The following is a 13,821-nucleotide window of genomic DNA, read 5'->3' on the forward strand; positions in this document are numbered from 1 at the left end:
GTTTTGTTTTGTTTTCTGAAAAGATGTAAAACCATGGCCATCTTCTTGGTGAAGGTTTTAACACTTTTGGAAACATAAACAGATGGCTAGGCAAGTAAGTATTGCTAACAATTGGGGAAATTTTTCTGAACTCCCTACTGAGAACACACATCCAAATGGAAAAATCTCACTTATGCTTTTTCCATCTTAAATTTTTATACTTTGCAGGTTTATAATGAAGTTCAGAAAATGCTAAAACTTAAAGGAGAAATGAGAGGTGCCAAGGAAATGAAAGATGAGGTAAGGCTAACTCCTCTACAAACATGGAGTCAAGTCTTAGTTACAAGGAACTTCTTTTCAAGGTTCATGATTCAAAACTTCAGTAATAAGCACCCAAAAATATGACAGGCGGAGGTGGGCAGCTGGGCACTGGATTTAAGCACCCACACTTGAGCTAGGTGGGTCTGAGTCCATACCTGGTTGCAGTATGATACATGCATGTTGCATGCCCTCTCAGAGACTCCTTTGCCTTACCTAAAAATAGGGATAGTGAGCACCCATTTGAAAGGCTTGCTATGAGGATTCAGTAAAATACTGCATTTAAAACACTAGTGCTTGGCACAGAGAAAGCACCTAAAATATTAACTATTGTTGCCAACATTCTCTCTTTATCTGGAATGATAGGGAAGTGGAGTGTTCTGATCAGTCTAGTATTTTGGTCGGACTGTGTGTATGTGTTCCCTTACTTGTTCCAAAAAAGATTTGAGGGGTATGTTTTGGTCAGTGTAGGGTTGTCCCACATGACATATGCTTTTTAACAGACCTCCTACCAAGAGGTGAGCAGCTTCTAAAAGAGGTGTTTCAGCTCCTTTCCTGCTGGATTATTAGAGGGAGCTCTACAGGATTCGCTGCAAGTTCTGCAGGGATCAAGGATCTGGTATGCATTTTCTAGAATGATATTCATTCTTTCAACTGGTATGTGTGGAGCACCTTCAGTGGGCCAGGCATTGTTCTAGGGGCTGGGGATAAAGCACTGAACAAAACAGACAAAGATCCCCATTCTCATGGACCTTTCTTTCTAATGAAATAATTTCTCCAAGGATATGATGGAGAAAAGTATGTGGCAACTACCCAAGTGCCAATAAAAATTGCCCCATGTCCCACAGGTAGGTGACCTCCGCCATAAGCTATGTATATCCTGAACCACATATTTTATACAGTGGGCCTATTTTTTAAAAATTTAGAACACAATAAAATATGAGATATATTCATTTTTCACTATATGAACATAAATTTGTTCCAAAATTTTTGCTCACAAACAAAACCTTGTATAAATGCCCATTCATTCCCGTCATAAGTAATCAAAAACTGCAATGCTGACTTCTGGCCAAGATGGAGGCATAGACAACATGCATCATCTCCCTCCACAACTAAGAAGGAATACAACTACCTCAAAACTAGAAACAACCAGAAGTTCCAGAAAGTCAAAGTGCATGGAAGTTCAGCAAACAAAGAAAAAAAGAGGAAATACTCATCCAGACAGGTAGGAGGGGCAGAGCCGTGGTGGAGAGGACACCATGTGTTGGTGGCAGCAGCGGCAGCAGCAGCAGGCTGGCAGAAAGCGCAGTTACAGGTTTTAAAAAGTCAGGAGGGACACCTGGGGAGCACTCCCAGCTCCTCACCAGACCGCTCAGCTCACAGTCCCAGCCTCGGGGAAAATCAAGTCTCATTGCTTCTGACTGTGCAAACCAGTGGGTGTTGGGGCACAGGCAGAAACTGCTGGTCTCTCAGCAGAGTCCACTTGTTTAAAGGGCCCCCACGGTCCTAGAACGTCTGCAGACCCATCCACTCTGGGAATGACAGCCAGGGCAACAGCTAGAGAGGCACCAGTTTCATACGGAAGTGGGAGAAGTGCCTGGAAAAGAGGTGAATGCTGGGCAAGCAGCATTGTCCCCTCTCAGACCCCTCCCCCACATACAGTGTCATAACGTGGTGAAACAGTTCGCCCTGTACTGACGAATCCCTAAGGCTCTGCCCCTTACAATGTAACAGGAATGACAGCTGTACCTAAGACACAGGCAAACAAACACATGAGCCTGTCAAGATGAGGAGACAGAGAAGTATGGCCCAAAAGAGGGAACAGATCAAGGTTCCAGTGGGAGAACTAAGTGACAAGGAGATAGCCAACCTAACAGATGCAGAGTTTAAAACACTGGTGCATAAGAGAAGAAGTGAAGGCTATGCTAAGTGAAACAGAAACATCCACACAAGACTAATGGTGAAGGGAAGAAAACCAGGGTTCAAATCAATGATTTGGAACATAAGGAAGAAAAAAACACTCAACAGGTACAGAATGAGGAAACAAGAATTGAAAAAAATGAAGAGAGGCTTGGGAACCTCTGGGACAACTTTAAACGTACCAACATCCAAATCATGGGAGTTCCAGAAGGAGAAAAGGAAGAGCAAGAAATTGAAAACTTATGTGAAAAAAATAATGAAGGAAAACTTCCCAAATTTTGCGAAGGAAATTGACATACAAGTTCAGAAAGCACAGAGAGTCCTGCACGAGCTGGACCCAGAGGGGACCACACCAAGATACATCATGATTAAAATGCCAAAGGTGAAAGATAAGGAGAGAATCCTAAAAGCAGCAAGAGAGAAGCGAGAGTTGCCTACAAAGGGGTGCCTGTAAGACTATCAGCTGGTTTCTCAAAAGAAACTTTGCAGGCAAGAAGGGGCTGGCAGGAACTATTCAAGGCGATGTAAAGCAAGGACCTACAACCAATATTACTCTATTCAGCAAAGATATCATTTAGAATGGAAGGGCAGATGAAGTGCTTCCCAGACAAGGTGAAGCTAAAAGAGTTCATCATCACCAAGCCATTATTCTGTGAAACGTCAAAAGGACTTACTTAAGAAAAAGAAGATCAAAACTGAACACTAAAATGACAACGAACTCACAACTATCAACAACTGAATCTAAAAAATAAAAACAAAATCCAACTAAGCAAACCAGAATAGGAACAGAATCATAGGTACAGGGATCATTTGGAGGATTATCAGCTGGGAGGGAGGAGGGGGAGAAATGGGGAAATGGTGCAGGGATTAAGAAGCATAATCAGTTGGTACAAAATAGGGGGTAGTTAAGAATGATATAGGAGAGGGTGAAGGCAAAGAACTTACATACACAACCCATGGACATGAATAAACTAAGGGAGGTGGGATTGCTGGAGGGAGGCGGGTACTGGGCAGAGGGGAGCAAAGGGGAAAAAATATTGGAACTACTGTAATAACATAATCAATAAAATATACTTTAAAAAAAACTACAATATCCCATAGATGGAAAAGTTAATAGTAATATCACTAACATGTTGAAATTACTGTGGATAACTATAAACTCTATAGTTACCTGTGTAAAATGTAAAAATTCCTGAAGCAATGTTATTGTTTAAGGTTGCATGCATTTTAAAACATAACTCTCACTATAAACTTAGATATGTTGAATGGCAGTGGTGGTCAAAGTGGCTTTTCATTGTTTGTTGAAAATTTGTCATTATCCTCAAAGAAGATAATTCCCAAAGACAATGACTTTATGGTGCTGGTTGACCCCAAAATTACTCTGGCAATTCCTCCTAAGCTTTCTTTTTCAAGTGCCAGCTGCCTGGGAATGCTGGCATCTTAAATCTTTATAATGCTCTTGAGATTTGGAAGTGCTACCAAATCATAGGCTTCAGTTTAACATCAGATATCCCCAAAAGAACATGAGGCTATACCTGGAAGTGTAGAGCCCAATTTCTTCCCATTTTTTAAAATATATGTTTAAGAAGACACGCTCTTTGAGAAAAGATCCATTTCATCAATACAGAAAATTGGCTTCTGTAAGTAACCTATTTTCCAATAACTATCATAAGTATGGTAGCAACTGCAGTATCAGCACTCTCACCATTTTGCCTATAGTTGGATGATGTCACATGCCTTCAAGCAAAGTGACCAGGTTCCAACCTCATCTATGCCACACTGGGACTCTAAGTGCTTGGCTTATGTAAGTGAAAACTTACCTAGCATCAGAAGCTGTGGTTTCAGCCATCATGAATGACTTCAGGTTTCGGACATGATCAGATGGTGCCTGAGGGTCGGCATTATGATTCTCCGTTGGTCTCATGCCCTTGTACTGGTTACAGAGCTTTGATTGATGAAATGTCAGATTGAATCAGTTCTTACTACATATTGATACTCAAAAGGCATCTCCCTGGAATTTAGCCTTCAAAAAGTAGATAGGATTAGAAATAGTGGACAGTGACCTCTGTGCAAGATATTAGCAAGAAATTAAGTTTACCGGAACCTCAGAAATACTTGGCTTTCTGGAGTACTGAGGCAAGCACAGTCTCTTCCTACAATTTCCTATAGTAAGAAAATAATATGTGATTCAAGGAAATCACTTTATTGCTCTCCCAGCAATTCCACTCCTGTTGTGATGAATAAAATTTCTGGTATAATTTGGCCCTTAGGAGTGAATGGTTAAACATTTTTAAAGTATATTGTATTGATTATGCTCTTACAGTTGTCCCAGTTTTTCCCCTTTTGATCCCCACTGCCCAGTACCTGCCTTCCCTCCAGCAATACCCCCCTTAGATCATGTCCATGGGTTGTGTCTGTATGTTCTTTTTCCCGTTCTCCCCCTTTCCCTCCCAGCTGATAACCCTCCAGATGATCTCCATATCTATGATTCTGTTCCTGTTCTAGTTGTTTGCTTAGTTTGTTTTTATTTTTTAGATTTGGTTGTTTATAGTTGTGAGTTTGTTGTCATTTTCATGTTTATAGTTTTGATCTTCTTTTTCTTAAATAAGTCCTTTTAACATTTCATTTAATAAGGGCTTGATGATGATGAACTCCTTTAGCTCTACCTTCTCTGGGAAGCACTTTATCTGCCCTTCCACTCTAAATCATACCTCTGCTGAATAGAGTAATCTCAGCTGTTGGTCCTTACTTTTCATCACTTTGAATACTTCTTGCCAGATCCTTCTTACCTGCAAAGTTTCTTTAAAGAAATCAGCTGATAGTCTTATGGTAACTTCTTTGTATGTTACTCTGTTTTTTTCTTGCTGCTTTTAAGATTATCCCTTTATCTTTAACATTTGGCATTTTAATTGTGGTGTGCCTTGGTGTGGTCCTTTTTGAGTCCAACTTGTATGAGACTCTCTGTGCTTCCTGGACTTGTATTTCTATTTCCTTCACCAAATTAAGGATGTTTTCTTTCATTATTTTTTTCAAATAAGTTTTCAATTTCTTGCTGTTCCTCTTCTCCTTCTGGTATCCCTATAATTCAGATGTTGGTACATTTGGAGATGTCCCAGAATCTTCTTATTCTCTCCTCATTTTTTAAAAATTCTTGTTTCTTCATTCTGTTCTGGTTGACTATTTCTTCCTTATGTTCCAAATCAGTGATTTGAACCCTGCTTCCTTCCCTTCACTTTTGGTTCCCTGTGGATTTTTCTTATTTCACTTAGTGTAGCCTTCATTTCTTCCCTTATACTCTTGCCATACTCAATGAGTTATCTGAACATCATCATCATCAGTGTTGAACTCTGCATCTGATAGGTTGGCTATCTCTGGTTTAGTTCTTTTTCTGTGGTTTTGTTCTGTTCTTTCATATGAGCCATATTTCTTTGTCTCCTCAATCTGGCAGCCTCCCTGTGTTTGTTTCTGTGTATTAGGTAGAGCTGCTCTGACTCCCTGTGTTAGTGCATCGGTTACATTGTATGGTGCAGAGCCTTAGGTAATTGCCAGAGTAGGGCAACCCGCCTGACTGCTTTGTGGCTCTGTACATGGGGGAGTAGTCACAGAGGGAACAATGCTGCTGTCTGGCTGTTGGAGGCTTGCTTGGCGCTTGCCGCATTGCCAGTCACTTCATCCCCTTTCTGTATGTGACTGGCACTCTTCTAGCTGTTGCCTTGGTGGTGGTTCCCAGAGTAGGTGGGTGCATACATTCTAGGAGTGTGCAGGCCCTTTAAACAGACTCTCCTGAGAGATCAGCAGTTTCTTCCACCACCCCAACCCCCAGTTTTTACAGCCAGAAGTTATGAGACTTTATTTTCCCAGCACTGGAGCCCTGGGCTGCGTGGTCTGGCCTGGGGCTGGGATCGCTCCCTCCTAAGGTACCTCTCCCAATTTTTATCCATCACACATGAATGTGGGGCCACCCAATCCACCGGCTGATTCTGCTATCTCACTGCCAAACCATGTCCTCCGAGTTGGCTCCTGGTCTCCGCTCCTCATACCCATCTGGATGAATATGGCTTCTTTAAATCCTTGATTGTCAGACTTCCATACAGTTCGATTTTCTGGCAGTTCTGGGTGCTTTTTGTTTTGAAATTAGTTGTGATCCTTCTTATGGATGCTCAAGGAGGCAAAGCACATCTACCTATGCCTCCATCTTGACCAGAAGTCCTGTGAATAGTTAAATTTTGATTTAAAAAGTAAATTTCATTCAACACCCAGCAAAACACATTTGTTATTCAACTGGTTTAGGGGATCCTTATAGAAAGATTATTTATTTCAAAACTCTTGTGCTATGAACAAAGAATTTGCCTCAGAAACTGAGTCAACGCTAATTTCCAAATTAGAAGAGATCATCTTCATTAAAGATCTAATTCTGAAGTCCTGGTCATGCAACGGAATCGGGCTAGCAGGTCTTCGGCTCAGAGAACATCCAAAATTGGAAGAAGAGGGGATATTTTATTGTCCTGAATGAGAGAGGGCATTTAACTTTTAACCTAGAGAAGTTCAAGGTGTACAGCATTCTTACTTCATTAATGAGTCCACAGCGTGCCAGGCTCCATATGGGATGATCTGGTGACAAGGTCTTCGCCCTGAGTTTAAGACGCATATACTCAGCATCAAGGCAAGAGTGCAGAGCATTTAGCACTTCCACAGAGCAGTATTGTATTGTCATCTAATCTGTTCATAGATGCCAAAGAAAGATAGTCCTGGAGCAGGCGGGGAGGGGATCCGTAGGTTCTCACTTCCAAATGAGTCTCTGTATCCTATTCTCGCTGTGGCAGCCATGGCAAAAGGAATTTAAATCCCTGGAATCAAACTGCTGCTCTTTCCTGGGTCAAGGATTTTGTTTTCCAGTAAGAAAACAGTGTCTGTACACTACTTTTTTTTTTTTTTTTAGCTGCTCTACACATATTCTCTTAAGAGAACCCCTGGTAATTGTCTTAATGGTAATTACATGCTTGGGGCAGTTTGACATCCACTGTTATTTTTCTGAAAGTGAGGAACAGGAAGGGGAGGAAGAGGGAGAGTTTTGAGATAATGAAATACTTTTAATGACAGAGCCATGCCGTTAACCTAATTAAACTGTAAAGTGGTAAAAAAAAAAAAAAAAAAAAAAGTCCAGGTACTAAATGGAAATGAAGAAATAAATCAGCTGAGACAGCAGCACTTCTGGGAAACCTTCTGAATTCCGCATACTCTGACATTGTAGTGTCCGATCTAGTCGTGATTCTGGCCCCCCTCCTCCATGAACAGAGGTCTCTTAAACTGACCTGTCCAGTAAGGCTTGATTTATGATGTCCATATCAGGTCTGCTCCACTAGGAATGTGTGTTATGTAGCTCATATATTTAGGAATCCAGAGCAATCAGTGGGTGATGGGAATAGAGCACTGGCTACATGGTTGGGAGAACAGAACTGTCTTCATTCTGCTGCTAACCAGCTATGGGACCTTGTTGCTTGGATCACTTCCTGTTTCTTTGCACCCATGGCTTGTGTGCCTTGGCACCTGCATCTCTCTTAGAAAACTTTCCCTTAGGCTGTTGGGGTCACCTTGCTCACAAGCGCAGAAAGCTGGGAGTCCTTGGCTGCTTACCTCCCATGGGGCTTCCCTTAGCCATTCACTGGCTAATACCAAGTCTGACAGCCCAGCTTTCAGTGCATCTAATCAGGACAGACTCTGAGGTGTAACTTACACTCCAGAGTTCCCCGTGGGATCAGGCTAATGCTACTGCCTACAGGACTATGTCTGAAATCCTGCTCTTGCTTGGTTTCTTTCCCTTCCCTATCTGCTTCCCCCACTTCCTTCCTGATTGCTCTCGGAAGTGTTTCTTTAGTAGGTGCCATGAATCCTCACCTTAGAGCCTGTCCTGACTAATCTAACATAAGACAGATACCTGCCATAAAAGCACCAGCCTCCATTCCAACATCTGAAATTCAGAGGTGGTAGGTAGTGCCTGTCCTCATGAGTGTTGTGAACTGTCTGCACAGTGTTAGGACTAAAGAACTGTGCAGGTTCACAGAGGGCTGCTTATTTCCTAATTTCTTTTCACACTGATGGCAGCCACCCACAACACTGGGAATTGAAGGTGGCACCCTAGTGTAATGGGGCATGCACCCTCTTACCACAGCTCCACACCCCAACCCCACCAAACCTGCTATGCTTCACACTCTATTAGTGATTTCAATCACTAATTTCTATTCTGACCTAGCAATAATTAAACAATTTTTTATTCATATTCAAAGGCAGTGATCTTAAATAATCAGCCCAAGGATCTTACTTTTATTCTCACTGGTATATGTCTCCAAAGAAAAAGCACTAGGTTTACAGGTGAGGGAGGTCTTTTGGTATAGTGGGTAGAAGAGATAGTTAAGAGACCTCAGAATTCACATCAACTCCATCACTGATTCACTAGTCTTGACAAGTTCATTTGACATCTCAATATGTTAATTTTATCAGTGACAGAACCATTAATATTTATAGACAATCCACGAGGTGCCTGGAGTTATTCTAGGCACTGACTTCCTCTTGAAAAATGGGGAAGTGTCTGTGATGTACCTACAGCAGTGGGCAAAGATTAATTAAATAAGTAATTGTCTGAATAACAGAGCACTCAAACACCTCAGAAGTGGAGAATATGTAAATGTTACACAGGATGAATAATAACAGCAAATTTTCAGCAAATTTAAAGTCTCTGTCAACCAGTTAAGTGAACGAAAGTAAGCATTTTCTTGATGACTTATAGTTGATGCTTCTGTTTTTCTGACTGCATAGGCAGGGGAAAGAGACAGAGAAGTGAGCAGCCTGAACAGCAAGCTCTTGAGCCTGCAAGATGACATCAAGAATCTACATGATGTTTGCAAGAGACAGAGAAAGACCTTGCAGGAGAATCAGCTGTGTGTGGAGGAGGCAATGATGAACAGCCACGTAAGGATTTCAGCAGCTGCTACCCACCTCTTCTCTCTTGACTTCCACTCTGCTCCCATGGACAGGAACAATAATAATAGAAAATTCTTCGAGAAGAGCATTTATTGAGCAAGCAATGAGAAACACATCTCCCCTCTCTGCCTCTGTCTCTGTCTCTGTCTCTCTCTCTCTCTCTCTCTCTCTCTCTCTCTCTCTCTCTCTCTCTCTCTCTCTCTCACACACACACACACACACACACACACACACACACACGCACCATCCTGCTCTCAGGACTTTTCAATAGAGCTGTCTCCAAGGTCATCTACATCTGAGGCTCTGTCTTTTCCTTATCTGGCCTTTCACACTTGGATTTGCACCACCTGTCACCATTGCCCTGAAAGACCAAATTACAGTTTTTAAAGGAGAGCAGCATCTCATAATGCATCTTTTTAAAAAATATTTTATTTATTTATGTTTAGAGAGAGGGGAAGGGAGGGAGAAAGAGAGGGAAAGAAACACCCATGTGTGAGAGATACATCGATCGGTTGCCTCTTGCATGCCCCCAACTGGGGACCTGGCCAGCAACCCAGGCATGTGCCCTGACTGGGAATTGAACCTGCAACCTTTCAGTTCACAGACCAACACTCAATCCACTGAGCCACACCAACCAGGGCTCTCCTAATGCATCTTAAACAAACATCTAAGTTAATGCAAAAATAACAACCCTTCCACCTGCTGAGAGGTGTCACTGCTCATCAGTGCAGCAGGTGCTTTTTTCTGGCAAAGAAATAGTTGGGTTTTCTTAACATTTAATATTATTTTGTATTAGTTTCAGGTGTACAGCATAGTGATGAGACAATTATATACTTTACAAAGTGTTCCCCTGATATTTCCAGTACCCACCTGGCACCCTAAACAGTTACTACAATAGTTATTACTGTATTTCCTATGCTGTATTTTACATCCGCGTGACTGTTCTGTAACCACCAATCTGTACTTCTCAATCCCTTCACCTTTTTCATCCAGGCCTCCAACCCACCTCCCCTATGACAACCACCAGTTTGTTCTTTGTATCTAGGAGTCTGTTTCTGTTTTGTTTGTTCATTATATTGTTCTTTAGATTCCTCATATAAATGGAATCGTATGGTATTTGTCTTTCTCTGACTGACTGACTTCACTTACATGATACCTTCTAGGTCTGTTCATGATATCACAAATGATTGCAATTTCATTATTTTTGTGGCTGAATATTGTTCCATTCTACATATGTACCACAACTTTTTTATCTACTCATCCATTGATAGGCACTTTGTCCGCTGCCAAATCCTGGCTATTATAAATAATGCTACAATGAACATAGGAGTGCATATATTCTTTCAAATTAGTGTTTTGGGTTTCATACCCAGAAGTGGAATCACTGGGTCATAAGGCAGTTTCATTTTTAATTTTTTGAGGAAACTCCATACTGGTTTCCATAGTGACTGCATCAGTCTGCATTCCCACCAACAGTGCACGACAGTTCCCTTTCCTCCACATTCTCGCCAACACTCATTGGTTGTTCATTTATTGATGACAGCCATTCTGTCAGGTATGAGATGATACCTCATTGTGGTCCCAATTTGCATTTCTCTGATAAGTAGTGACATTGAGCATCTTTTCATATGTCTGTTGGCCATCTGTATGTCCTCTTTGGAGAAGTACCTATTCAGGTTCTTTGCCCATTTTTTAGTTGGATTGTTTGGGTTTCTTGGTGTTGGGTTGTATAAGTTCTTTATAAATTTTGGATATTAACCCCTTATCAGATATATCATTAATGAATATGCTCTCCCATTCAATGGGTTTCCCTTTTCATTTTGTTGATGGTTTCCTTTGCTGTGAGAACATGTTTTAATCTGATGTAGTTCCATTTGTTTATTTGTTTGTTTGTTTCCCTTGCCTGAGCAGATATTTCAGAAAAAAAATAAGAGAAGTGTCTGAGATTTTACTGCCTATGTTTTCTTATAAGATTTTTATGGTTTTGAGTCTTACATTTAAGTCTTTACTCCAATTTGAGTTCATTCTTGTATGTGGTATAAGAAAGTGGTCTGGTTTCTTTTTTTCTTTTTCTTTTTTTTTTTTTCTTTTTTCACATGTATCCAATTTTCCCAACACCATTTATCAAATAGACTATCTTTACCCCATTGTATGTTTTGCCTCCTTTGTCAAATATTAATTGACTATATAGGCATGGGTTTATTTTGGGGCTCTATTCTGTTCCATCAATCTATATGTCTGTTTTTATACCAGTACCATGCTGTTTTGATTATTATGACCTTGTAGTACAGTTTGATATCAGATAGCATCATTCCTCCAACTTTGTTCTTCTTGCTCACGATTGCTATGCCTATTTGAGGTCTTTTGTGATTCCATATAAATGTTTGGATTATTTATTCTAGTTCTGTAAAATACATTATTGGTATTTCTTAGTGGTTGCTCTTTTTTGTCACACCTGTAGCTCTCTGACTGCAGCTTTTCTTCTTGATGCAAGAACCAATCATAGGATGAGCTGAAGTGCAGAAGAGTGAATACTTCTAGAAGCAGCCCTCAATCAATGACTTATGGGGAGAATGGTAAATTAAATAATCTATCTCCCTTGCCCCCCAGTTAGAGGTAATTCCAGGCATACTCCTTGCTCTGTCCCCACGTTCCTCAATGGGACCCAAATCCAGATGCCCGCGGTAGTAATTAGCTTGATAAACACACCCTTTCACAGCTTCCTTCCCTTCCTTGTCTTGTCTTCCTGCTCCGCTACCTGAGTTTCCTGAGATCACCTCCCATATAAACTACTACTCTGGTACTCAGTTCCTCGTCACAGACCTTACTTCCAGTAGTGCTCAAGCCAAGATACTCAGTAACACTTTCCTACACATATGTGAACAGAAAGACCTCCTGGCATGGTCATCTTTCTTGAGACTGTGATTTTGAACTAAAATTTATCTGTCTCCTAAGCAGTTAGTTCATCAGCTGAGGCAACCTCATTTCAGGCTGAGGTTCTCTCTCTTTGGAAACTCTAGCACTAAGTCCTTAAACCAGTCTCTAAATTTATCCACAAAAGCTAGGGGGCCATCTGGAAAATATTTTCCCAAAGCTCTCTAAACACTTTGGGTTTCCAAGAATTCCTTACTTTGCAGTCTTCATTTCCATTTAGGGATTTGGGTTCTTGGAAACCATAAAGCAGGTACTGGTTGCACAGACCTATTGCTAGACCCCCAAGTTAGCTTCTTAGCTGCTGTGTAAGCAACCATCATCTTCTTCAACTTTTGTGGCCAAGCATCCGGTCTCTCTTAATTGTATCTGTTAGAGTTCTCCCAGGATTTACCACCTCCCTATAAAAACCACAAATTGTTTCTCTGTAATGACCTAAAAATGCTACCAACAAAGCAATTCTACCTTATCTTACTGAGCACCGCTGTCCTTTCCCCAGGAAGTCACAAATATAGAGAAATCCATTCATTTTTTAAAATGGATCTCAGGAAGACTATTATCATAATTTACTTCTTTCTAAATATTAATGTTTTAGAATATTTTCACCATTGCTGTCACAAGTTTATTTATTCCCCAAGTCAAGGAAAGCCATGTGGCTTATAAATACCTGGCAACTTGGAAGGAGAAAGATATTAAGTCACATTTTATTATTCTAATTGCCCAGAAGGTCTAACAGCTTGAAACAAGCTTTAAAACAGGCTCTTTTTTTCCCTAGCACTTAGTGCAGAATTTAAATTGCAGACTACACATACAAATACACAATTAGATGTAGACTTATACTCATCCACTCAGAAAATCCCTGCAAGATCTGCCTTCCATGAGGAAATGTAATATGGGAACAAAGGGGAAACCCAAGACTTTCTGAAATGTTGACTGATATCTAACAAAGAGCTGGGGAAATAAGCAGGAGGTCAGAGTTCGGGACCACAGTTATACGAAAAAATTAAAATATTATATCCGATGTCATGTGTAATGACATGACCTTGTGAATCAAGACTACACAGTGTTCTAAAAGCCAGGAACGGAGCTTGGAGTAGGAGAAAGCAAGTGAGGTGCCTGGGTACAAAGTTTCAGGGGCACTCGCTCTTCAGGTGCGGGCCCCACACTTACTCAACTCTGAGACTGAGGGCCTTCTTGTTATTTGCATGTCAGTGGCTTTACTCTAGTCCCTATCCTTCCCAGGAATCAAAAGAGTGTGTCAACTAGAGTGAAATGAGAAAAGAACAACAGAGATATTGTGGTCGAACCAGAAAAGGAAGGGTCTCTGTGAACAATTTCCCAGACTTCTTTGGCCTTGGCGGTGGCATGGGGAGAATACCCTGATATTCAGTAGGGTTCAGATTGTCAACTTATATTTGAAGTGTAAGAAGGACATTATTTTCAGCATAAAGCTCTGTAAGATATTTGTTTTCTGCAGATAAAAGTAATTAATTGAATGTGTAAAGATGAATAGACTCTCAGTGAAAATTATCACAGAGCTATCACTTTGAATCATTGGGAATGAAAAAAAAAATTTAAGTGAATATACTAAAAGCCATGTGGGATCTTGGATTGAATCCTGGAAGAGAAAAAAACACATTAGTTGAAAAACTGATAAAATCCAAATGAAGTATTAGTTTAGGTAATGGTAATCTA

The 13,821-nt window shown here is 40.7% G+C and overlaps 1 protein-coding gene across 1 annotated transcript in view; it reads left to right on the forward strand.

Annotated features, from left to right (window-relative positions):
* The first annotated feature begins 228 nt into the window (after positions 1-228).
* PMFBP1 (polyamine modulated factor 1 binding protein 1) overlaps positions 229-13,821 on the forward strand; it is a 56,073-nt gene continuing 42,480 nt past the window's right edge. Inside the window, 2 exon segments of the mRNA XM_090260242.1 lie at positions 229-279; positions 9,031-9,183. Of these exon segments, the coding sequence (XP_090116368.1) occupies positions 229-279; positions 9,031-9,183 (204 nt within the window).

Source organism: Furipterus horrens, unplaced genomic scaffold, assembly GCF_987537825.1.
Source record: "Furipterus horrens unplaced genomic scaffold, mFurHor1.1.pri manual_scaffold_13, whole genome shotgun sequence".
NCBI classification, from domain to species: domain Eukaryota; kingdom Metazoa; phylum Chordata; class Mammalia; order Chiroptera; family Furipteridae; genus Furipterus; species Furipterus horrens.